At 42.8% G+C, this 25,205-nt stretch overlaps 1 protein-coding gene across 1 annotated transcript in view; it reads right to left on the bottom strand.

The window, feature by feature from the left end:
* Window positions 1–25,205, bottom strand: part of LOC139698995 (serine/arginine repetitive matrix protein 1-like) — a 51,454-nt gene that overhangs the window by 7,637 nt on the left and 18,612 nt on the right. Inside the window, exons 4-6 of the mRNA XM_071597989.1 lie at window positions 21,375–21,803; window positions 17,316–17,729; window positions 1,305–1,694 (exon numbers count right to left, since the gene is read on the bottom strand). Of these exons, the coding sequence (XP_071454090.1) occupies window positions 1,305–1,694; window positions 17,316–17,729; window positions 21,375–21,803 (1,233 nt within the window). The remainder of the gene's footprint in view (window positions 1–1,304; window positions 1,695–17,315; window positions 17,730–21,374; window positions 21,804–25,205) is intronic.

The raw sequence follows: 25,205 nt of genomic DNA, 5'->3' as shown, positions 1-25,205 counted from the left end.
CAAGCACACACTCTGTGGATGGCACAGACCAAACACACACACAAGCACTCGAGAAACGCACACACACTCAAAAGGGCCCAACTTCTGGGAGAATCTGGACACAGGTAAAAAGCAACTAGGAAGTGCGTCGAACACGCGTGTTTCGGCCACAAAGTGGCCCTCTTCAGCGAACCGAAGGGAAAACACGTCCAACACAAGGTTGAAAGTCTTTCAACCTTGTGTTGGACGTGTTTTCCCTTCGGTTCGCTGAAGAGGGCCACTTTGTGGCCGAAACACGCGTGTTCGACGCACTTCCTAGTTGCTTTTTACCTGTGTCCAGATTCTCCCAGAAGTTGGGCCCTTTTGAGTGTGTGTGCGTTTCTCGAGTGCTTGTGTGTGTGTTTGGTCTGTGCCATCCACAGAGTGTGTGCTTGAGAATATCCTGGAATCTTTAACGGGGTCTACTCTACAGCCTCGTGAAGGATTCCATCTCCATCTGAAATTCTTTAACAGGGTCTCACAGCCTCGTGAAGGATTTCAAGCAGGATAGTGTGCGTGTGGCTGTGTGTTGGTCCCTGACGCGGATTAATCTCCCGTAAACCACCACAGAGGGTATTCTGGTCGAGAGGTTGTGGTTGGTCCCTGACGTGATTCCCGTCACACCAACACAACATTTGGTCTGACGAGAGATTGGCAACTAATCCTTACGGCCATTGGAGTTTTCTTCCCCTTTCTTCTACTCGTCAAGAAGGAAACTACAATTTGCTGTGATGTATTTTAGGGAAAAGAAATTCAGCGACCAACCACAACCTCTCAACCAGAATACCCTTCTGCAGAGAGGTTTGTGGGAATGTTACTTCCCCCGCCAGGAATGAACTACAGACCAACACACACTCAACCCAAATGGGAAACGTCTCAGCAGAGAATGAGGTTTGTGGGAAAAGCTAGGTGAAGCGTGGCATTGCTCACCTAATAAAAACCCACGCAGGAGAAACACCCGCAAAGAGAAGGGGGGGGGGTGAAAAACGTGCGGAAACCCGATAATTTAGAGGAAAGATAAAATGAAATAACTATTTTTCATATAGTATACGTATTATTGTGCCACTGATACAGAAATGAAACAATTGACTACTTTAATCAGACACAAAGAGCAATAAATATGATAACTTGAAAACTAGAGATAATGAACACGATGCGAAATCCTACAGCTCGGGATGGCAAAAGAAACGGCGACCCGCACGTTTAGCAGCAGATTGAAAGGAGGGACAGGTTTGTGTATAATGGTTAAGTTTCGTGCTGGGGGGAAACGAACTTGTAACATTCACCTGTTCGGTATGAACAGCTGCAGATGTCGTTGGTGATTTATCCGCAGAGAAGCGCGATTGGCGGGTGGTGGCCGTGGTGCACGGCGCAGGAGGGTACCTCCCGGAGCGGGCCTCGGCTCCCGGAGCGTCGGCATGCCGCGCCGTCAGTTTCCGCCTCAAGGTGTCCACCCTGCCGCTCCCGGAGGGTGCGTAGTCGAATGATTGAGTCGGCGCATGCGCAGTCTCCGGGGAGCGACCCGCCGCTCTCTTCCCATTGGTCGGGAGCGGAGGGGGAGTGGGGGGCCGGAAGGTCAACTCCCTGATTTCTTCCATCAGTTCCTCCATCCGGGAGGCGGGTGCGGGACACTCCCGGGGGTCGCTGTTTAGTTGTCCTGCCCGGGGGGCTGCTACCTGTAAGTTCAGGAGGAGGTCACTGCCTTTTACAATGCCATACAATTGCAGCATTTAATTTGTATTTTGAGTTTTTTATACTCTTTAGGGAGTTTATCAAGATATCCGTAACCCTGAGGACCCAGCGGCTTTATCATATGACCTTAATGCTATAGAACGCCGGTGCGACACTTGGCACTTAGAATAAAACTAAAAAAAGTGCATAGTGAAGAATTTTTGCCGAAGACCAATTCCCTCCCGAGCGCATACTGCATCAGGAACACCGAAATGGAAAAAACATAACAGTTTCAGGTTTAACTTTGTGGAATTCCTTAATGATGAGAGTAAGAAAGAAACTTTACACTTCTAGAATAAAGATTTAGTATTTCATGACAATGGTTTCGATGAAGCGCAGCATCATGGCATACGCAGGATCGAAAACAAGGTCGTGAAATATTGAACCTTTATTGTGGAAATGTAGAGTTTCCTTTTTACCCTCACCGAAATGGAATGGTAAGACTTAAATATATTATCTAGGAGTTCAATTAAACACCTCACTAATGATCTCTCATAGGTGAAACACATACGGAGAATATGTGGACTAGCCAGCAAAAAATTGGGATTGACTAGATGAGAACAGGGGCAATGCTATGACAAAGTCAAATAGAAATGCTATCTTTCGCTGGTTGGGCCTCTTTAATAGAATATGGTGCTAGTATTCATGGGATCCTCACGAAGTTAGATTAATTGCCGAATTGGATCGCATGCAGTGTAAAGAAGCTGGATTTGTGAAACGTTGTTATGATAAACTTAGTGGCGCATCAAAAATATTTGACGAGCCAACGTGGAGATCACTTAATGGAGCTAAGGTCAAATTAAAGATTCAATCTGTTGTTGAATTGGGTGGATGTCACTTTAACAGTGATGATGTTGAAAATGTATCATTACCTCCATCGTACAACGGTAGGAGAGATCATGTCAGTTAAATTAGAGCAGTGAAGAGTAGAACAGACACAAACGATAAGGGACCAGAATAACATCATCATACCGCGGTAGAGTCATGTTTGGGTAAAATATTAGTCTGCTGTGTATTCACCCCCTGCCACCCACCCTAGTGGTGGCTTACAGGGAACTAAAAACATACTTAAATAGTTAATTCTACATCTACATATTACCCCGCGAGCCACCGCAAGGGCGTGTGGAGAGGGGTTTAGGGCTCCACCCGTAATTAAGGGAAAAAAGCACATGCATAAGCCACAAATTTATACAATCCACAAACAAAATATGGCAAATATTCTTGCAAAAACCCTTTCACATGCAACCTACCAACTAACATACACATGCAACTACAAATATACCTGCTCTCTCTGCAATGTCTAATTTCGTTCCAACTTGTAAATTAAATGTTGTCAATATTTCTAAAATTACTTTGGTTTCTTACTATTATGATTGATGATTGTTCTGGGAAAGAAAGAGTATTTGTAGCTATATGCATTTAAGTCTATCTACCCTTATCTTATTATCTTTGGGATCTGACCTCCCCAAAAAGTAATGGGCCATAATAATAATTCCCTCAGTGTCATTTTCTGCACTCGTTTGCCCTCAACCTTTCAAAAGTCTTAAACCTCGCTTGTTCTCTTCGCATCTCAAGTGGCTCCCAGCCTTATTCCCCTCAAAGGCCTCTCACACTCGACTTCTCAATTTTTCACGAATACAGCGGATTTTCTCGTGACCTCATCTAATTTTGTTTTGCTAAAATTTCTCCCTAGGATTCCAAATAGTTGCGGCATATTCAAAATGAGGTCTAATTAGAGCGAAATAAAACCTTTCTCTTACATTATCATTACATTTCCCCATTACCCGTTTTATGACGCCGAATTTCTCCGAAGCGGATCCGCATATTGTCCTGATGCAAGTGTATGTGCTCCCCATGAAAGGCGTGTTCCTAGAACTACCAATTAATATTTAACTTGATTTGCCGTAGTTAGCACTGAACCCTCTGTTTCATAGTTTATGTCCTGCTCGCCACTTCCTTTGTTCCAAAATTTCAAAACTGCGCATTTATCTATACTAAGTATTAATCCCCATTTATTGCACCATTCCGAGATATTGTCTAACTCTCCAGAGAGTAGTTCGCGATCTAGTTGGAACCTTGTTTCCCTGTATACCCCCGTGTCGTCAGCAAATAACCTCAGATTGCTACCAACGTGTGTGCTTAAGTCATTAATGTATATTAAGAAAAGAAGAGGCCCTATTACACTTCCCTGGGGGACGCACGAAGTTACATCTCTATCCGTTGAGAACAACCAATCGACGACTACCATTTGTTTGCGATTTGACAAGAAGTCTATAATCCAATTAATTATTTTCTCATTGATTCCATAGTATTTAAGTTTATGTAGCAGTTTATTGTGTGGGACTTTGTGGAAGGCTTTTTTGGAATCTAAGAATACTACATCGACTTGTGTGTTGTTTTCTCACGATCTAAGTATATCGTGAATGAAAAGACCAAGTTGTGTTTCGCAAGATCTGCTTTTCCTGAATCCGTGCTGGTCGTTGCCTCGTATTATCAAGAAATCTCATAATGTTACTGAAAATAATGAGTTCTATTATTTTACAAGAAATTGATGTTATAGAAATTGGTCGGAAATTGATTGGTTTATCTCTATCGCTGACTTTATACTCGTATATGGGATTAGCATGTGCTAGCTTCCAGTCGCGAGGTACTGAGTCTTCTTCTATCGATTTTGGAAAAAACAAAATGTAAAAATGGGGCAATGTCTTCAGCTAATTCCTTTAATATTCTAGCAGGTATTTCTTCCGGACCAGGTGCTTTGTTTGCTTTAATAATTCGGAGCAGATGTTCTATTCCCTTCTTGGTTAGTGTTATGTTGCTCAGGTGTTCCCCGGGTGGGTGTGGAGGATCGTTCGGTGCGATTGTGTCTTTTTACTGTGGACATTCTGGAAAAACATGTTTAAAACATTTGCCTTTTTCACGCTATCTGTAATGATTTCTCCATTTTCCGTCTTCAAAGAGTGAACAGTGGGACGTTTACCCTGTATTTCCCTAACATAGGACCAGAATGACTTTGGATTTTCCTCAAGATATTCGCTTAGCATTTTAGATTTAAAAGAGTGTAGTGCTGTGCGCATAATACTTTTCGTCTTACTACGACATTCTTTTAGTAGCCGTTTGGTTGTATTCACAAAACTTATATCGTCACTTTTTAAACTCTTTTTGAAATTTGACTGTAGCTTTCTTTGCCTTCTTAATGCCGATCTGACTTCCCCGTTGTACCATCTAGGTTCCTTACTGTCGCATTTGAGTTTGGACGGGATGTACGTCTTTATTCCTTCGCGTAAAATATTTAAGAAATAATTCCAAGTGTTCTCTGTATTTGTTGTCAGTGTTTTTGTCTTGTATTCCGGTAATTTTATCTTTAAATATTCTCTTAGTCCGTTAAAATTTGCCTTGTTGTATAGGTATATTTTACGCTTTTCTTTGTTTATTTTGACGAACTTAGTTTTTAACTCTACAAGAATTGCCTTATGGTCACTGATTCCGTCTATTATTTCAATGTTAGTAATGATTTCGGGCGTAGAAGTCGCAAAGATATCAAGTATACTGTGACCCCGTGTTGGTGATTTAACTATTTGTTCTAAGGAGTGTTTTGTGAATATATGAAGGAGTTCTTGGCATAAATCTCTGTTTTTGGCAGATTTTCCTACGCAGTAGTTGTCCCAGTCAATTGACGGTAGATTTGTGTCACCAGCGATTATAATAATACTGTTGCTTTATCTGATGCTGAGAGTGGATATTTGTTCGTCGAGCTTGTGTAGGACATCTGTGTTAGAATCTGGGGGTCTGTAAAATGAACACACGTATAGGCTTCTGCCGTTGTAGTCCTTAATGTTGCACCAAACGCTTTCTATGTCATTCACGTCGCATTCATATCGTTGGCTACTAAGATGTGACTTTACTGCAATGAATACTCACTCCCCTGACCAATCTAATTGGCCTGTTCCTTCTGTTAATTGTGAAACCGCTCGGAAAAACCTCATTGTTTGCTATATCTCCCGTGAGCCAACTCTCTGTTCCAACTACTATGTCTGCCTTTGTACATAGAAAAATACATTCTAAATCCGATATTTTGTTTCTAATTCTACGTCAATTTAATGTTATAATTTTTGTTTGGTCAATAACTTTTTGTTTTACGGTTTTATGTATGCTTACAAAACAGTTCCGTGAGGATTCTTAGTTGACAGAAGCACAAGGATTACATTCACTCTCATTACTATATTTAATGCGTTTCGAGGCACAAATTTTACTAGCTTTACGTGGTTTATATATGTTGTTTCATCGCAAGTGTTTATTTGTTCAATTATTTGTTCTATCATTCTCTCTCTAGCCCTCAACCTGAGCGGACCTGCCTACTGAGCGCTCCTGGTAACCGGTTTGACCCACCAGAGACTACCTGCCTGCCACCTCGATTCTTGGTGCTTTTGGTTTTAGTGAAGTGCAGTGTAGTGTCAACGTATACGTTGCTTCGTTTATATAGTTTTCGTTTTGTGTGTGGTTTGTTAACCTGTGTGTGGTAGTAGTAATTTATTTAGTGGATTGTGGTGGTTTTTGTCCTTCGACTCTGATTGGTGACCGGTGAGTGCTTTCCTTTTTCTTTCTTTTGGTCCTCTGAAAACCAGACCTTACTCAAGCATCGTTTTTTCCACTTAGGCTTCATATTCAATTCCAAATCGTAACTTATTGTTTGAGCTAAAGTTAGCTAACCCCTTCTAGAAATTTTAGCATAGTGTATACAGGTTAGCTTTTGTTGGGAACTTGGTAATTAAATTAGGATGGCTTCATCCAGGTCCCCTGTTGCTATGCTCGAAGGCACTGGCGAATGCGCGGCTTTAAGGGCCCGTATCGTCATGCTGGAGAGAATGGTGCGGGAGCTTCGATCGGAGATCGCCGGCCGGAGGGCTCCCCTCGGGAGAGATGGTGCTCAGGGTGGGAATTCGAAAACCCGCCACGCCCATAGGGGTGCACGGATTCGTCCGAATGCAACACGTAGCTGGGCGATTAGAGACCTACCCCGTGTCCCATCTCTCAACGAGGGAGTGTCTCACGTCCGTAGGTCGGACGATTGGAGGGTCGTCTCTCGGGGCAAGGGGAAGGTAACGCTGCGGCGAGGATTGGACTCTGCGGAGGCAGATACCATCCCCGTCTCCAACAGGTACCAGGTGCTGTCGGATGACAGCACCACCGTACCTGCAGCCCCTATCCCTACTCCGAGGGCACTGCCTAGGGTAAGGCATCAGCGGTCGGGGAGGGAGGGAACCGTTATATTAGGTAGTTCAAATGTCCGGCGTATAATGAACCCGCTGCGCCGCAGAGTCCAACAGGAGGGAGGTGTTGGATTCTTGTCGTCCTGGTGTATACCGGGCGGCGGGGTACCCCAGGCGACGCTGGCGGTGAAGGCGGCCGTCAGTAATACGGGCTGCTCCAAGCTACGCATTGTGGCTCATGTCGGGACAAACGACGCCTCGGAACGTGGATCTGAAGAGATCCTGCGCTCCTTTAAGGAGATGCACTCGGAGGTGAAACGAGTCGAGGCAGAGTTGAAGGTCCCAATTAAATTAAGTATATGTAGTATTGTGCCGCGTTCAGACCGCGGAAGGCTCGTTTGGAGCCGCATTGAGGGTTTAAATCAGAGATTGCTGGGATTTTGCCGGGGAATCGGAGCGGACTTCGTTGATCTGAGGCCCGTCCTCTCATCGTGTCGGGTACCCCTTAATCGCTCCGGGGTCCATTATACTCCAAAGTCATTCTGGTCCTATGTTAGGGAAATACAGGGTAAACGTCCCACTGTTCACTCTTTGAAGACGGAAAATGGAGAAATCATTACAGATAGCGTGAAAAAGGCAAATATTTTAAACCATTTTTTCCAGAGCGTCTACAACAAAAACACAAACGCACCAAACGATCCTCCACACCCACCCGGGGAACACATGAGCGATCTTACACTGACCAAGCAGGGAATAGTACATCTGCTCCGTAGTATCAAAGCACACAAGGCACCTGGTCCGGAAGAAATACCTGCTAGAATATTAAAGGAATTAGCTGACGACATTGCCCCATTTTTACATATTGTTTTTCTAAAATCGATAGAAGAAGGCTCAGTGCCTCGCGACTGGAAGCTAGCCCATATAACTCCCATCTATAAAGGCGGCGATAGGGATAAACCAACCAATTACCGACCCATTTCTTTAACATCGATCTCTTGTAAAATATTGGAACACATTATTGTCACTAACATTATGAAATTTCTTGATAGTAGGAAAATACTAATCCACAACCAGCACGGATTTAGGAAAAGCAGATCTTGCGAAACACAACTTGGACTCTTCATTCACGATATACTTAGATCGGGAGAAAAGAACACACAAGTCGATGCAGTATTCCTGGATTTCAAAAAAGCCTTCGACAAAGTCCCACACAATAAATTGTTACATAAACTTAAATACCATGGGATCAATGAGAAAATAATTAATTGGATTAGAGACTTCTTGTCAAACCGCAAACAAATAGTAGTCATAGATGGGTTGTGCTCAACGGAGAGAGATGTAACTTCGGGCGTCCCCCAGGGAAGTGTAATAGGGCCTCTTCTGTTCTTAATATACATAAATGACTTAAGCACACACGTTAGTAGCAATCTAAGGTTATTTGCTGACGACACGGTGATATACAGGGAAATAAGGAGCCAACTAGATCGCGAGCTACTCTCTAGAGACTTAGACAATATCTCGGAATGGTGCAATAAATGGGGATTAACACTTAATATAGATAAATGTGCAGTTTTGAAATTTTGGAATAAAGGAAGCGAGGAACAGGATATAAACTACAAAATAGAGGGTTCAGTATTGACTACGGCAAATCAAGTTAAATATTTGGGGGTTGCTCTAACACCACGCCTTTCATGGGGAGCACATATCAGGACAATATGCGGATCAGCTTTAAAGAAACTTGGCTTCATAAAACGGGTGGTGGGGAAATGTAATGAAAAAGTTAAAGAGAGGTGTTATTTTGCTCTAGTTAGACCTCATTTGGAATATGCCGCAAGTATTTGGGATCCGTGGGAGAAAATTTGGCAAAAAGAATTAGATAAAGTCCAGAGAAAATCCGCTAGATTCGTTAAAAATTGTTATGATAAAAGCACAAGTGTGACAGGTCTCTTAGGGGATTTAGGCTGGGAACCACTTGAAGTGCGGAGAGAATAAGCGAGGCTTAGACTTTTAGAAAAGTTCAGAACAAACGAGTTTAAATATGACACTGAAGGAATTATAATGGCCCCACACTACTTAGGTAGATCAGACCACAAAGATAAACTAAGGGAGATAGATTCCAAGACAGATAGGTACAAATACTCATTCTTTCCCCGAACAATCAGTAATCATAATAGCAAGAAACCGAAGTCACTTTAGAAATATTAAAAACTTTGAATTTACAAGTCGGAACAAAATTAAACACTATAGAGATGTTAGGTATACTTTCAGGTGCATGTGTATGTTAGTTGGTAGTTTGAGTGTTTGCATGTGTGTTGGGTGTAAGTGTTCATGCATGAATGTATGCCATGTTTTTTTTTTTTATATATGATTTTGTCGTTATTGCATGCGGTTTTTTTTTCTTTTTCTTTTCTAAATTATGGGTGGTGTCCTAGCACCCCCCGCCACACGCCCTTGCGGCGGCTTGCGGGGTATTGAGTAGATGTAGATGTAGATACTGCCGAGGCATCGCAGTTGGTAGCGCGTAGGTTACACGAACACGTGTCGAGGGTTTAGCATAGCTGGTAGGCAAGAGCGTAGGTCATATATTGGGAAAAATAAAGTAGAATCCAGCGCTTTTTGTCAATTCAGTTCAGGTAATGCCTCTCAAATCCCCAAAAATATTGAACAAACAAGCACTTGCGTTAAAACAACATATAACCCACGTAAATTTAATAAAATTGGTGCCTCCACATACATAACAGATAGCAATGCAAGTGAATGTAATTCTTTTGTCTCTGTTCACCACGAATCGTCTCAAAACAGTTTTGTTAGCGTACATAAAACCGAAAAACAAGAAGTTATTAGCCATATTAAAATTATAACATTAAATTGCCGTAGCATTAGAAACAAAATATCGGATATTGAACATATTTTTGTCAGTACAAACGCAGACATAGTAGTTGGAACAGAAAGTTGGCTCACGGGAGATATAGCAAACAATGAGGTTTTTCCAAACGGCTTCACAATTTACAGAAGGGACAGACCAAATAGGTTGGGTGGGGGAGTATTCATTGCAGTAAAGTCACATCTTAGTAGCCAACGATATGAATGCGACGTAGATGACATAGAAAGCGTTTGGTGCAACATTAAGGACTACAACGACAAAAGCCTATACGTGTGTTCATTTTATAGACCCCCAGATTCTAACACAGATGTCCTACACAAGCTCGACGAACAAATATCCACTATCAGCAGCAGACAAAGCAACAGTATTACTATAATCGCTGGTGACACAAATCTACCGTCAATTGACTGGGAAAACTACTGCGTGGGAAAATCTGCCAAAAACAGAGATTCATGCCAAGAACTCCTTCATATATTCACAAAACACTCCTTAGAACAAATAGTTAAATCACCAACACGGGGTCACAGTATACTTGATATCTTTGCGACTTCTACGCCCGAAATCATTACTAACATTGAAATAATAGACGGAATCAGTGACCATAAGGCAATTCTTGTAGAGTTAAAAACTAAGTTCGTCAAAATAAACAAAGAAAAGCGTAAAATATACCTATACAACAAGGCAAATTTTAACGGACTAAGAGAATATTTAAAGATAAAATTACCGGAATACAAGACAAAAACACTGACAACAAATACAGAGAACACTTGGAATTATTTCTTAAATATTTTACGCGAAGGAATAAAGACGTACATCCCGTCCAAACTCAAATGCGACAGTAAGGAACCTAGATGGTACAACGGGGAAGTCAGATCGGCATTAAGAAGGCAAAGAAAGCTACAGTCAAATTTCAAAAAGAGTTTAAAAAGTGACGATATAAGTTTTGTGAATACAACCAAACGGCTACTAAAAGAATGTCGTAGTAAGACGAAAAGTATTATGCGCACAGCACTACACTCTTTTAAATCTAAAATGCTAAGCGAATATCTTGAGGAAAATCCAAAGTCATTCTGGTCCTATGTTAGGGAAATACAGGGTAAACGTCCCACTGTTCACTCTTTGAAGACGGAAAATGGAGAAATCATTACAGATAGCGTGAAAAAGGCAAATATTTTAAACCATTTTTTCCAGAGCGTCTACAACAAAAACACAAACGCACCAAACGATCCTCCACACCCACCCGGGGAACACATGAGCGATCTTACACTGACCAAGCAGGGAATAGTACATCTGCTCCGTAGTATCAAAGCACACAAGGCACCTGGTCCGGAAGAAATACCTGCTAGAATATTAAAGGAATTAGCTGACGACATTGCCCCATTTTTACATATTGTTTTTCTAAAATCGATAGAAGAAGGCTCAGTGCCTCGCGACTGGAAGCTAGCCCATATAACTCCCATCTATAAAGGCGGCGATAGGGATAAACCAACCAATTACCGACCCATTTCTTTAACATCGATCTCTTGTAAAATATTGGAACACGTTATTGTCACTAACATTATGAAATTTCTTGATAGTAGGAAAATACTAATCCACAACCAGCACGGATTTAGGAAAAGCAGATCTTGCGAAACACAACTTGGTCTCTTCATTCACGATATACTTAGATCGGGAGAAAACAACACCCAAGTCGATGCAGTATTCCTGGATTTCAAAAAAGCCTTCGACAAAGTCCCACACAATAAATTGTTACACAAACTTAAATACTATGGGATCAATGAGAAAATAATTAATTGGATTAGGGACTTCTTGTCAAACCGCAAACAAATAGTAGTCATAGATGGGTTGTGCTCAACGGAGAGAGATGTTACTTCGGGCGTCCCCCAGGGAAGTGTAATAGGGCCTCTTCTGTTCTTATTATACATAAATGACTTAAGCACACACGTTAGTAGCAATCTAAGGTTATTTGCTGACGACACGGTGATATACAGGGAAATAAGGAGCCAACTAGATCGCGAGCTACTCTCTAGAGACTTAGACAATATCTCGGGATGGTGCAATAAATGGGGATTAACACTTAATATAGATAAATGTGCAGTTTTGAAATTTTGGAATAAAGGAAGCGAGGAACAGGATATAAACTACAAAATAGAGGGTTCAGTATTGACTACGGCAAATCAAGTTAAATATTTGGGGGTTGCTCTAACACCACGCCTTTCATGGGGAGCACATATCAGGACAATATGCGGATCAGCTTTAAAGAAACTTGGCTTCATAAAACGGGTGGTGGGGAAATGTAATGAAAAAGTTAAAGAGAGGTGTTATTTTGCTCTAGTTAGACCTCATTTGGAATATGCCGCAAGTATTTGGGATCCGTGGGAGAAAATTTGGCAAAAAGAATTAGATAAAGTCCAGAGAAAATCCGCTAGATTTGTTAAAAATTGTTATGATAAAAACACAAGTGTGACAGGTCTCTTAGGGGATTTAGGCTGGGAACCACTTGAAGTGCGGAGAGAACAAGCGAGGCTTAGACTTTTAGAAAGGTTCAGAACAAACGAGTTTAAATATGACACTGAAGGAATTATAATGGCCCCACACTACTTAGGTAGATCAGACCACAAAGATAAACTAAGGGAGATAGATTCCAAGACAGATAGGTACAAATACTCATTCTTTCCCCGAACAATCAGTAATCATAATAGCAAGAAACCGAAGTCACTTTAGAAATATTAAAAACTTTGAATTTACAAGTCGGAACAAAATTAAACACTATAGAGATGTTAGGTATACTTTCAGGTGCATGTGTATGTTAGTTGGTAGTTTGAGTGTTTGCATGTGTGTTGGGTGTAAGTGTTCATGCATGAATGTATGCCATGTTTTTTTTTTTTTATATATGATTTTGTCGTTATTGCATGCGGTTTTTTTTTCTTTTTCTTTTCTAAATTATGGGTGGTGTCCTAGCACCCCCCGCCACACGCCCTTGCGGCGGCTTGCGGGGTATTGAGTAGATGTAGATGTAGATACTGCCGAGGCATCGCAGTTGGTAGCGCGTAGGTTACACGAACACGTGTCGAGGGTTTAGCATAGCTGGTAGGCAAGAGCGTAGGTCATATATTGGGAAAAATAAAGTAGAATCCAGCGCTTTTTGTCAATTCAGTTCAGGTAATGCCTCTCAAATCCCCAAAAATATTGAACAAACAAGCACTTGCGTTAAAACAACATATAACCCACGTAAATTTAATAAAATTGGTGCCTCCACATACATAACAGATAGCAATGCAAGTGAATGTAATTCTTTTGTCTCTGTTCACCACGAATCGTCTCAAAACAGTTTTGTTAGCGTACATAAAACCGAAAAACAAGAAGTTATTAGCCATATTAAAATTATAACATTAAATTGCCGTAGCATTAGAAACAAAATATCGGATATTGAACATATTTTTGTCAGTACAAACGCAGACATAGTAGTTGGAACAGAAAGTTGGCTCACGGGAGATATAGCAAACAATGAGGTTTTTCCAAACGGCTTCACAATTTACAGAAGGGACAGACCAAATAGGTTGGGTGGGGGAGTATTCATTGCAGTAAAGTCACATCTTAGTAGCCAACGATATGAATGCGACGTAGATGACATAGAAAGCGTTTGGTGCAACATTAAGGACTACAACGACAGAAGCCTATACGTGTGTTCATTTTATAGACCCCCAGATTCTAACACAGATGTCCTACACAAGCTCGACGAACAAATATCCACTATCAGCAGCAGACAAAGCAACAGTATTACTATAATCGCTGGTGACACAAATCTACCGTCAATTGACTGGGAAAACTACTGCGTGGGAAAATCTGCCAAAAACAGAGATTCATGCCAAGAACTCCTTCATATATTCACAAAACACTCCTTAGAACAAATAGTTAAATCACCAACACGGGGTCACAGTATACTTGATATCTTTGCGACTTCTACGCCCGAAATCATTACTAACATTGAAATAATAGACGGAATCAGTGACCATAAGGCAATTCTTGTAGAGTTAAAAACTAAGTTCGTCAAAATAAACAAAGAAAAGCGTAAAATATACCTATACAACAAGGCAAATTTTAACGGACTAAGAGAATATTTAAAGATAAAATTACCGGAATACAAGACAAAAACACTGACAACAAATACAGAGAACACTTGGAATTATTTCTTAAATATTTTACGCGAAGGAATAAAGACGTACATCCCGTCCAAACTCAAATGCGACAGTAAGGAACCTAGATGGTACAACGGGGAAGTCAGATCGGCATTAAGAAGGCAAAGAAAGCTACAGTCAAATTTCAAAAAGAGTTTAAAAAGTGACGATATAAGTTTTGTGAATACAACCAAACGGCTACTAAAAGAATGTCGTAGTAAGACGAAAAGTATTATGCGCACAGCACTACACTCTTTTAAATCTAAAATGCTAAGCGAATATCTTGAGGAAAATCCAAAGTCATTCTGGTCCTATGTTAGGGAAATACAGGGTAAACGTCCCACTGTTCACTCTTTGAAGACGGAAAATGGAGAAATCATTACAGATAGCGTGAAAAAGGCAAATATTTTAAACCATTTTTTCCAGAGCGTCTACAACAAAAACACAAACGCACCAAACGATCCTCCACACCCACCCGGGGAACACATGAGCGATCTTACACTGACCAAGCAGGGAATAGTACATCTGCTCCGTAGTATCAAAGCACACAAGGCACCTGGTCCGGAAGAAATACCTGCTAGAATATTAAAGGAATTAGCTGACGACATTGCCCCATTTTTACATATTGTTTTTCTAAAATCGATAGAAGAAGGCTCAGTGCCTCGCGACTGGAAGCTAGCCCATATAACTCCCATCTATAAAGGCGGCGATAGGGATAAACCAACCAATTACCGACCCATTTCTTTAACATCGATCTCTTGTAAAATATTGGAACACGTTATTGTCACTAACATTATGAAATTTCTTGATAGTAGGAAAATACTAATCCACAACCAGCACGGATTTAGGAAAAGCAGATCTTGCGAAACACAACTTGGTCTCTTCATTCACGATATACTTAGATCGGGAGAAAACAACACCCAAGTCGATGCAGTATTCCTGGATTTCAAAAAAGCCTTCGACAAAGTCCCACACAATAAATTGTTACACAAACTTAAATACTATGGGATCAATGAGAAAATAATTAATTGGATTAGGGACTTCTTGTCAAACCGCAAACAAATAGTAGTCATAGATGGGTTGTGCTCAACGGAGAGAGATGTTACTTCGGGCGTCCCCCAGGGAAGTGTAATAGGGCCTCTTCTGTTCTTAATATACATAAATGACTTAAGCACACACGTTAGTAGCAATCTAAGGTTATTTGCTGACGACACGGTGATATACAGGGAAATAAGGAGCCAACTAGATCGCGAGCTACTCTCTAGAGACTTAGACAATATCTCGGGATGGTGCAATAAATGGGGATTAACACTTAATATAGATAAATGTGCAGTTTTGAAATTTTGGAATAAAGGAAGCGAGGAACAGGATATAAACTACAAAATAGAGGGTTCAGTATTGACTACGGCAAATCAAGTTAAATATTTGGGGGTTGTTCTAACACCACGCCTTTCATGGGGAGCACATATCAGGACAATATGCGGATCAGCTTTAAAGAAACTTGGCTTCATAAAACGGGTGGTGGGGAAATGTAATGAAAAAGTTAAAGAGAGGTGTTATTTTGCTCTAGTTAGACCTCATTTGGAATATGCCGCAAGTATTTGGGATCCGTGGGAGAAAATTTGGCAAAAAGAATTAGATAAAGTCCAGAGAAAATCCGCTGGATTTGTTAAAAATTGTTATGATAAAAACACAAGTGTGACAGGTCTCTTAGGGGATTTAGGCTGGGAACCACTTGAAGTGCGGAGAGAACAAGCGAGGCTTAGACTTTTAGAAAGGTTCAGAACAAACGAGTTTAAATATGACACTGAAGGAATTATAATGGCCCCACACTACTTAGGTAGATCAGACCACAAAGATAAACTAAGGGAGATAGATTCCAAGACAGATAGGTACAAATACTCATTCTTTCCCCGAACAATCAGTAATCATAATAGCAAGAAACCGAAGTCACTTTAGAAATATTAAAAACTTTGAATTTACAAGTCGGAACAAAATTAAACACTATAGAGATGTTAGGTATACTTTCAGGTGCATGTGTATGTTAGTTGGTAGTTTGAGTGTTTGCATGTGTGTTGGGTGTAAGTGTTCATGCATGAATGTATGCCATGTTTTTTTTTATATATGATTTTGTCGTTATTGCATGCGATTTTTTTTTTATTATTTTTCTTTTCTAAATTATGGGTGGTGTCCTAGCACCCCCCGCCACACGCCCTTGCGGCGGCTTGCGGGGTATTGAGTAGATGTAGATGTAGATGTAGATCCCCCCCATCTGTGCGATCGAGGGGGATGATGTTTGCTTGGGTAAGGGTATAACCCTTACCTAAGGGATCGAGGGGGATGATGTTTGCCTGGGTAAGGGTATAACCCTTACCTAAGCAAACATCATCCCCCTCGATCGCACATCCCATTTGGGTGAACTGTCGTAGCTGATTGAATAAAAGAGAAAAAATTTCTTTTTTTATTGCGAACCCTTTGAAAACTCTCATCCTCCATTTTCGTTCACCAAGCTACATATTATCACTTTGGTGCACAGTTTACCCACGAGAGGGTACTCTTCTGTTATTCAGAGTGTTAGTGAATCACCTGCCAAGTAGTCCCTTACCGTACCCTGCCACAGAAGTGTTCCCTACTACCCCAAAATTCTTTCCGAAAGGTAATCACCAGCAGTCCGTAACTTGCGATTCTTATCTTTTGTGTCGTCGTTTCACAAAGGGACAGTGAACGAGTTTATTTGCCACTGGCGACGCATGTAATGCGACCCGCTCTTCGAGAGGCCCTTGGGCATGCGCAATTTCGAAAGGCGCCAAGGGGTCAAATACAATGTATCGTGCCATCCGACGGACGGCGTACCCACTTAAAGTGCTCTCCACAAAGCACCTCCGGCAGGGATCGAGATGCCACTGAAAGATGTCTGTCGCCGATTCGAACCCGGGCCCTCTCGGTGGGAAGCGTGTACGTTAGCCACCGTATCCCAAAATATATCCCTGGTTAATTAATGGTTCATTATGTTCAATGAGTCGTATGCAAAAAAGGTAAGAGGTTTTTAATGTATACAGCGCGACAAACGGTGCTCTAGTATCCTCAAAGAAGTCCTTCAAATAGGAGGCCCCACTGACGGATCGCATTGACGTTGTCGCTCTGTAAGAGCGTCCACGCAGTTCTGTCTCGGGAGGAGCCCACTAAGGGGCAGCCCGGCGCCACGACAGGACCGTTGTGTCCGGGGGAAAATAGGGATTGTATAAGCGGGACATCGTTCCGGGCGCTCTTGTGCCATGGGGAAGGAACTCTTACCTTCCTTGAAGGAGATTGCGATGCGGATGAAGTGGCCTCCTCCTCTTCTCTCTTGCCCTGGGATTCCACAGAGAAGCGCGATTGGCGGGTGGTGGCCGTGGTGCACGGCGCAGGAGGGTACCTCCCGGAGCGGGCCTCGGCTCCCGGAGCGTCGGCATGCCGCGCCGTCAGTTTCCGCCTCAAGGTGTCCACCCTGCCGCTCCCGGAGGGTGCGTAGTCGAATGATTGAGTCGGCGCATGCGCAGTCTCCGGGGAGCGACCCGCCGCTCTCTTCCCATTGGTCGGGAGCGGAGGGGGAGTGGGGGGCCGGAAGGTCAACTCCCTGATTTCTTCCATCAGTTCCTCCATCCGGGAGGCGGGTGCGGGACACTCCCGGGGGTCGCTGTTTAGTTGTCCTGCCCGGGGGGCTGCTACCTGCAAGTTCAGGAGGAGGTCACTGCCTTTTACAATGCCATACAATTGCAGCACGATGACTGCGATTTAACAGTGGTGGTTTATTTTCACACCGCCAGGTGTATTACTGCCCATTTTCTTATTTACTAACCACATGTCCTCCTCCCAGTCCTCCATACATGTTTTTATGGCTAAAATGGCTGTTTTTGCTCGAGCGCAGTTGGCGTGTGGAGCAGCGAATGGGATAATTCGCAAATGAAATCTCTTTTCTTTTTTAAAAGCATTCCCTTGTAAAAACAATGAACATATAGGACTAATTTCAATCCCATCAAATCGTAGTAACTTCGCGAAATATGGGTCATTTAAATGTGATGCCGTGAGTTTTGTCGATGTGATTAATACATGGAGAAGATCAATAAATAACAAATTATTTTTTTCTTTTCACATAAGTGAATAGATTAAATGATATGAGGAAAATGCTTTCGAAGCTAAGAATTGCGTATTGTCATCCAAAGGTCGTATTTCAAAAGGGGAACATTACTGTATAAAATAAACATTTAAAGAACTACAGGGACTGTCCTACAGAGTAAGTAGGCAAAACGATTTTTCCTGGCGAAGCGGACAATTAGAGTGGGAAGATTTGTGCCGGAAAAAATAAAAGCAACGAGACCCTCGTCAGTTAACTGTTGACATTCGCAGTGTTCGGATTACTGCTAGAATGGACCCCCGTTCGAGGGTCACGTCACAAATTCACGAAGCCATTTTCCATAGAGCAATGATGTGCGATAACATTTTTCGTTAAGCTTGGAAAATTGGGTTCGGAGATCATGACCATGGTGAAGGATGCTTATGGAGATGGAGAAATAGTCCCAAGTGATGGTTTTCTGCTTGCGCATGATATTCTGGGAGGGTAACGAAGAGGTTGACCGATGAGGAATGTCCATCAACAACACAGTGTGATTAACTGAAAAATACATTGTGTTCTTAATTTAATGAACATAAACTTTCATTAAGTTGAGCCAGAAACAATTGAACACAGTGTGTGATGAAAATGTGTAAAAAGTGCTCCTCAATTCCGATTGGCCCATAGAGTCTCAGGATGTGATAGCAGAAGAGTGAAATATTCAGGAAGATTCAGAAGATTTTTCAATGGATACATACGTCTCTGTGGGCGTAGATTTGCATGACTTTGTTGGTTTTGCATTCGGTTTTATACTCTTTACGGGTGGTGACCTAACACCCCTTGCCACACGCCCTGCCGAGGCTTGTACTGGCCGATGCCAACGGGGATTTAAAAAAACCATTAATACAGTAATCCACCCGAAGGTCGGTTTAGTAGGTGATGGCAGAGTTCACCCTGTACTAAGCCCAATACGGCGTGCGAAATTCACACATCAGGGCAGGGGGGCCAGTTCCTTTCCCTGTGACGGTTATGGTTTAGGAATCCCAGGAAGACCTAGTACCCGAAAAATCACATAGCTTGGGTGGACCTGCTGAGTACCTTGCCCGGAAATCGAACCCGGGACCCTCCGGTCGGCAGTCTAACACTCTACCCCCTGGACTACCACGACCCTTGCCAACGGGGATTACTACCTCAATTAAGGAGATCTAACTCTTATAGATATTTGAAATATACATTATGACAAAGATAAGTTGGTGTTGTTAAACCATGTTATGGAAACTTGGGAGCGCATCTACATTAAAAGGACAGGTTGGGAATCACTCGCAGACAGTGGGTTAAATGCTATATTATATCCCTCGCATAAATAAGGAGACCTCTTTGTTAACGACATTAAATGTGCTGTAAACCCCGTCGTAAGGCGATAGGATTGATATGAATAATAAATTAGAGAGATATAAATTAAAGTTTTTAAAGGATTTTTCTCTAGAGTGAGAACGAATCCGTTTGTCGACGAAGACGACCAGATTATTGCACCAGAATTATAAAAATATGAGCGATATTCAAGTCAAATTTTGCCAAAATTATCAATTTTACCGCTCAGTAAATTTAAAAAAATCATACTAATTGAAAGTCATCAAAGGGTAAGCTATCATCAGAACGTATTTCAAACCTAAGATTGGTTCACGGCAGTCCACCGTTCTTCTCTATTCAGTGTTAATCCTTTCGCCCCTGCCTGGATAGCTTCTCTATTTTCCCTTATTCTTAATTTGTCCCATTTGTACAAGGTCTATCCCAAACTTAGTGGGACTGAGTCGATTGAAAAACATTTATTGCCAGAATTGATGCAGGGTTCGTAAATAAAGTTTCAAGATAGTTCTCAGAACACAAAATTTACTGGACACTTTCGTACATCGGACTAAAATTTTTCAAAATAAGTGCCTTGAGAATCCACATACTGCTGCCAACGAGGTTGCCACGGGCTGCGGCAGCGTTGCCACGCTGAACCGGGCCAAAACGTCAATGACGGCTAAGCAGGTGTGAAAGGTCACACTGTCACGGTGGAGCACCCAGTCGTCTTTCTTCTCCGGGCGGACTCCATCAATCTGATGCAATCATTATGATACTGTGACGTCGGCCGCCGTTCAAAACGTGACGCACTTAGGACAGACTGTCGTCAGATCTGCTCATTGAGGGTCTTCCAGAGCGTTCATCTTCCTCCACCCCTTCTCGACCATCTTTGAAGCTCTTGTGCCAAATGAAAGCCATGGCACGTGACATTGCGTCTTCTTTGAAGGCCTCTTGAATTATTTTGAACGTTTCCGTACCGTTCTTGTTCAGTTGGGCAATTAATTTGACCGAACACCGCTGCTCCAAAAGGCGCGGTATTTTGGACGCCCTGATTCCTCGACGGCGTTTTGAAACGAGACGCTAGGTACACTCACGATGCCATCACGCCAACGTCTCGTCGGCCACTGCCGATGCTTAAAGTGGTCGCTTAGCACCCGACACCCCTCGCCCAGGACGGATCTCCGCTACTCTGGGGGAAATCAGTCTTTCACTCGCTCTTCCGTGCATTCACTTTCCTCCAAGCAGCACCCCAGTGCGTCCACACACCGCTGTCAGCGGGTTCAAAATGACACTTGCCTTTTAGGCATCATATTTTTCGTACGTGCTCACTTAATTTTCTCTAATTTGTTTTCAAAGTTCGAAGGCGGATTCAATGGAGACGCAATGTTAACAGAGAACACGAGTTCAGAGTGCGACTGTAGTATATCTAGACAATGCCAGGACACGAGGCACCATCAAAGCATTCGGATATTCATGCACGTGTTGACATGCATGCATAAAGCACTCTTACGTACGCGCAAAATGCAATAGATGGTGTGTTGGACTATAAATTATCAAAATGTTGGCCTCCAAGTCGACACATAATGCATCAAAATAAATAAATATAATAGGTTACTGTATGTAATTCCTAAAATGGGCCTCGATAGCCCGAGTGGATTGAGTTTTGGAATGGCGACAGGAGTTCGAACCCGGGCAATGGGTCCCCTTTGCTTTTGAAGCTCTGTGCTCCGGGGACCAGGTTTCCTGGGAAACCATAGTTCACGGGTTGGGGAGGGGGAAACTAGGCCCCCTTTCATATTACCCCAATGTGTAAACTTCAGCCTGTGCGACCTTGCGCTGGATAAGATTGACGATCACCTACCAATATCCAACCTTCGGTTTTACTACTGCGCTTTTTTTAAAAGAACAACGCATACCTCTTTTATAGGAGCAGCTGGCGAAGGAACTGGTTCCTTCCCGACGTAAAATGCTCCGCCCTCCTCCTCTCTATGTCTGGTCGACTCCGCAGATAACAGTGAATTGTGGGATGGTTCTCGACTGGCAGCCTTGAACGGTGAACTCCAGAGGCCGTGTCCCAACTGATTTTCCGCTGGCTCTTCGGACTTAGGAGCATCCAGAATGGCCCACCTCCGTTTCAGGGCCTCCACCATGTCACGCGGCGCGTGGCTGCAACGGTCGCTTGGAGCGTTCCCAGTAGACGGAGGACTCATTGCTTCTGTTACTGCATTCGACGGAGGCTGGGAAATCGCCATGGTGCCTCCGGCCAATACGTCCATTATTAGGGCGGCGCAGGAGGAACATATCATGTTCTGGTCGTTGTCTTTTGGGCGAAAACTTCTCCCAAACTGCAAACAGAATAAGATTTCGGTAATTACTTTACCCAAAGCTATTGATTGATTCGCGCAATTCTACGCACGTATTTGTGTATTTCGATTGGTCAGAGTTGCATTACATCAAGTTCCTTTATTGACTTGTAAATTGCGTGCTTTTGTTTCTGGCTAATTTGTGTTCATTCTCTGCCTGGCTTCTGCCGAGAACAGACGTGCTCGAGCTCGCTCCCTAGAACCGGTTCGACCCTACCTGAGACTACCTGCGTGCCTGCTGTTACTTCTGTGTTTGTTCTTCCCTAGTGAAGTGTAGTTTAGTGTTAGCTTTAATTTTGTGAAATAGTTAGTTTATTTAGTTTTTGTGCTGTTTGTTATTAGTTTTTAATAGTTTGGTGGTATTCCTTGTGGGTACTCTTAGTGGCTTGCGGTGGTTTTTGTCCGTCGAATCTAATTGGTTATCGGTGAGTGTTTTATTTTCTTTACCATCTTTTTTCTTTCCTTTCTTTACTTACTTACAAAGCGTAACTTATTGATTGAGCTAAATTTAACTAACCCCTCTTAGAAATTTTAGCATAGTGTATACAGGTTAGCTTTTATTGGGAACTCAGTAGTTTAATTAGGATGGCTTCATCTAGGTCCCCTGTTGCCATGCTCGAAGGCACTGGCGAATGCGCGGCTTTAAGGGCCCGTATTGTCATGCTGGAGAGAATGGTGCGGGAGCTTCGATCGGTGATCGCTGGCCGGAGGACTCCCCTCAGGAGAGATGGTGCTCGGGGTGGGAATACGAAAACCCGCCACGCCCATATGGGTGCACGGATTCGTCCGAATGCTACACGTGGCTGGGCGATTAGAGACCTACCCCGTGTCCCATCTCCCAACGAGGGAGTGTCTCACGTCCGTAGGTCAGACGATTGGAGGGTTGTCTCTCGGGGCAAGGGGAAGGTAACGCTGCGGCGTGGATTGGACTCTGCGGAGGCAGATACCATCCCCGTCTCCAACAGGTACCAGGTGTTGTCGGATGACAGCACCACCGTACCTGCAGCCCCTACCCCTACTCCGAGGGCACTGCCTAGGGTAAGACGTCAGGGAACGGGAAGGGAGGGAATTGTAGTAATAGGTAGCTCGAATGTCCGTCGTGTAATGGTCCCATTGAGGGAGAGGGCGCGCCGCGTAGGCGCCGATCAACGGGTGACCGCCTGGTGTATACCAGGCGGAGGAGTCCCTCAGGTGACGAAGGCGATCGAGGCGGCGGTCAAAGGCACGAAGTGCTCTAGGCTGCAGGTCGTGGCCCATGTGGGCACCAACGACGTCACGGACCGTGGATCCGAGGAGGTCCTCCGTTCCCTTAGGGAACTGAGCTCCGAGGTGAAGCGCGTCCAGGGCGTCGAGGGGGTTCGGCTGGGACTAACGGTCTGCAGCATCGTTCCGAGGGAGGATCGCGGGTCTCTGGTTTGGAGCCGAGTGGAAGGCATAAACCAGAGACTATCGAGATTCTGCTCGGACATAGGAGCCTCCTTCGTCGACCTCAGACCAACCCTCCGATCTTGCAGGACTCCCCTTAACCGATCTGGGGTCCATTACACGGCGGAAGCGGCGAGTAAGGTAGCGGATAGGATACTCGACCACTGTAGGCCTTTTTTAGGATAGAGAGCAGGTCACTTAGTGGGTCAATAACATCTGGGGATAGCGCGTATAATATTATTAATAAAAATATAAAAGTCATTGACAACACTGGCAATGATTTAGAAAGACATGTGACACGCACTTCCCCACAAAGGCGTCCTAAATTACAGTCAGACACTAATAAGGACGTTATTCAACATCAAAATAATTTAACTATACTTGTTATAAATTGCAGAAGCCTCAAGAACAAATCAGCGGATCTAGAACACATAATCCAAACTCATTCCGCTGATATAGTATTAGGCACAGAGAGTTGGCTGTGCAATGATATTAATGACCAAGAAATTTTCCCAATAGATTTCAAAGTTTACCGACACGATAGAGATACAAGACCCGGAGGAGGGGTTTTCGTGGCAGTTAAAAGTCATTTTGAAAGCAGGCAAGTTTCATTTGAAAATAATAACATAGAAAGTGTTTGGTGCACCTTACTACGGACCAATCAACCCAACATAAATTTATGCTCTTTCTACAGACCTCCAGACTCAGATTTGAAAACACTTCACACCCTCAACGATCAAATTCACAAGTTTACACGTAAATATAATAACAGCATAAACATAATTGGTGGCGACTTTAACCTCCCTGGTATAGATTGGGACAGCAATATCGTTAAATCTGGGACCCGCGATCGCGAATCTTGCAATTCCATGATAAAATTGGTTCAAAGAAACTCCCTCCATCAAGCAGTACGCATGCCCACCCGTGGAAAAAACATATTGGATCTATTTCTTACAAACACGCCGGAACGTATTATTAGTGTATCAATTGATGAGGGCTTGAGTGACCATAAAGCAATTAATGTCCATTTGGACATAGCAATAAAAAAGATTGTTAAACCAAAAAGAAAAATTTATAATTACCATAAAGCAGACTTTGAATCTTTTGCCAATCAATTAAACTCTTCACTACCCGAGTTCAAAACCCGCTTAAGTCATGCCAACGTGGAAGAAACTTGGACAGAATTTGTCAATATCATGCAAAAAGGAATCGTAGATTTCATACCTATAAAATACGTTAAAGCAAATCGCGACCCCAGGTGGTACAATAAAGACGTTAGAAAAGCCCTTCGAAAGCAGAGAATGCTACACTCTAGGGTAAAGAGGGCAGGCGTGAACACATCATCTCCTGAGAATACACAATTATGGGACACATATAGATCCTCTAAAATTGAAACCAAAAAACAATTACGTAGCGCCTTACTGGAATTTAAACGCAAAGTACTTTGCGAGCACTTGGACACTGACCCCAAAGCTTTCTGGTCATATGTTAGGGAAGTAAATGGGAGTAAACAAACCGTGGCTTGCTTAAGGGATTGTAGCAATGTAATTCATACAGACAGCGAGGTTAAAGCTAACATCTTAAATTCATTCTTCCAAAGCGTTTTCTCGAATGATGTTGCCACCGCATATCTCCAAGAAACAATACATACTCCACCCATGGAAAAAATAACAGTGGACCAACAAGGAATTCTAAAATTACTTAATGAGATTAAACCCAACAAATCCCCGGGTCCCGAAAATATACCAGCTAGGGTGATAAAACATTTAGCTCCAAACATTGCCCCGTACCTTGAATTTATATTTAACAAATCCCTCACAGAGTGCAAAGTACCTAAGATTTGGAAAACCGCGCAAATAACGCCTATTTTTAAAAGTGGTGACAGGGAGGATCCCAGTAATTACAGACCTATATCTCTCACTTCTATCTGTTGTAAAATATTAGAGCACATAATTGTCA

This window comes from Hetaerina americana, unplaced genomic scaffold, assembly GCF_022747635.1.
Source record: "Hetaerina americana unplaced genomic scaffold, ioHetAmer1.1.p SCAF_9, whole genome shotgun sequence".
NCBI classification, from domain to species: Eukaryota; Metazoa; Arthropoda; class Insecta; order Odonata; family Calopterygidae; genus Hetaerina; species Hetaerina americana.
Note: the sequence above shows the minus strand (reverse complement) of the source record. Positions and strands in the feature narration are given on the sequence as shown.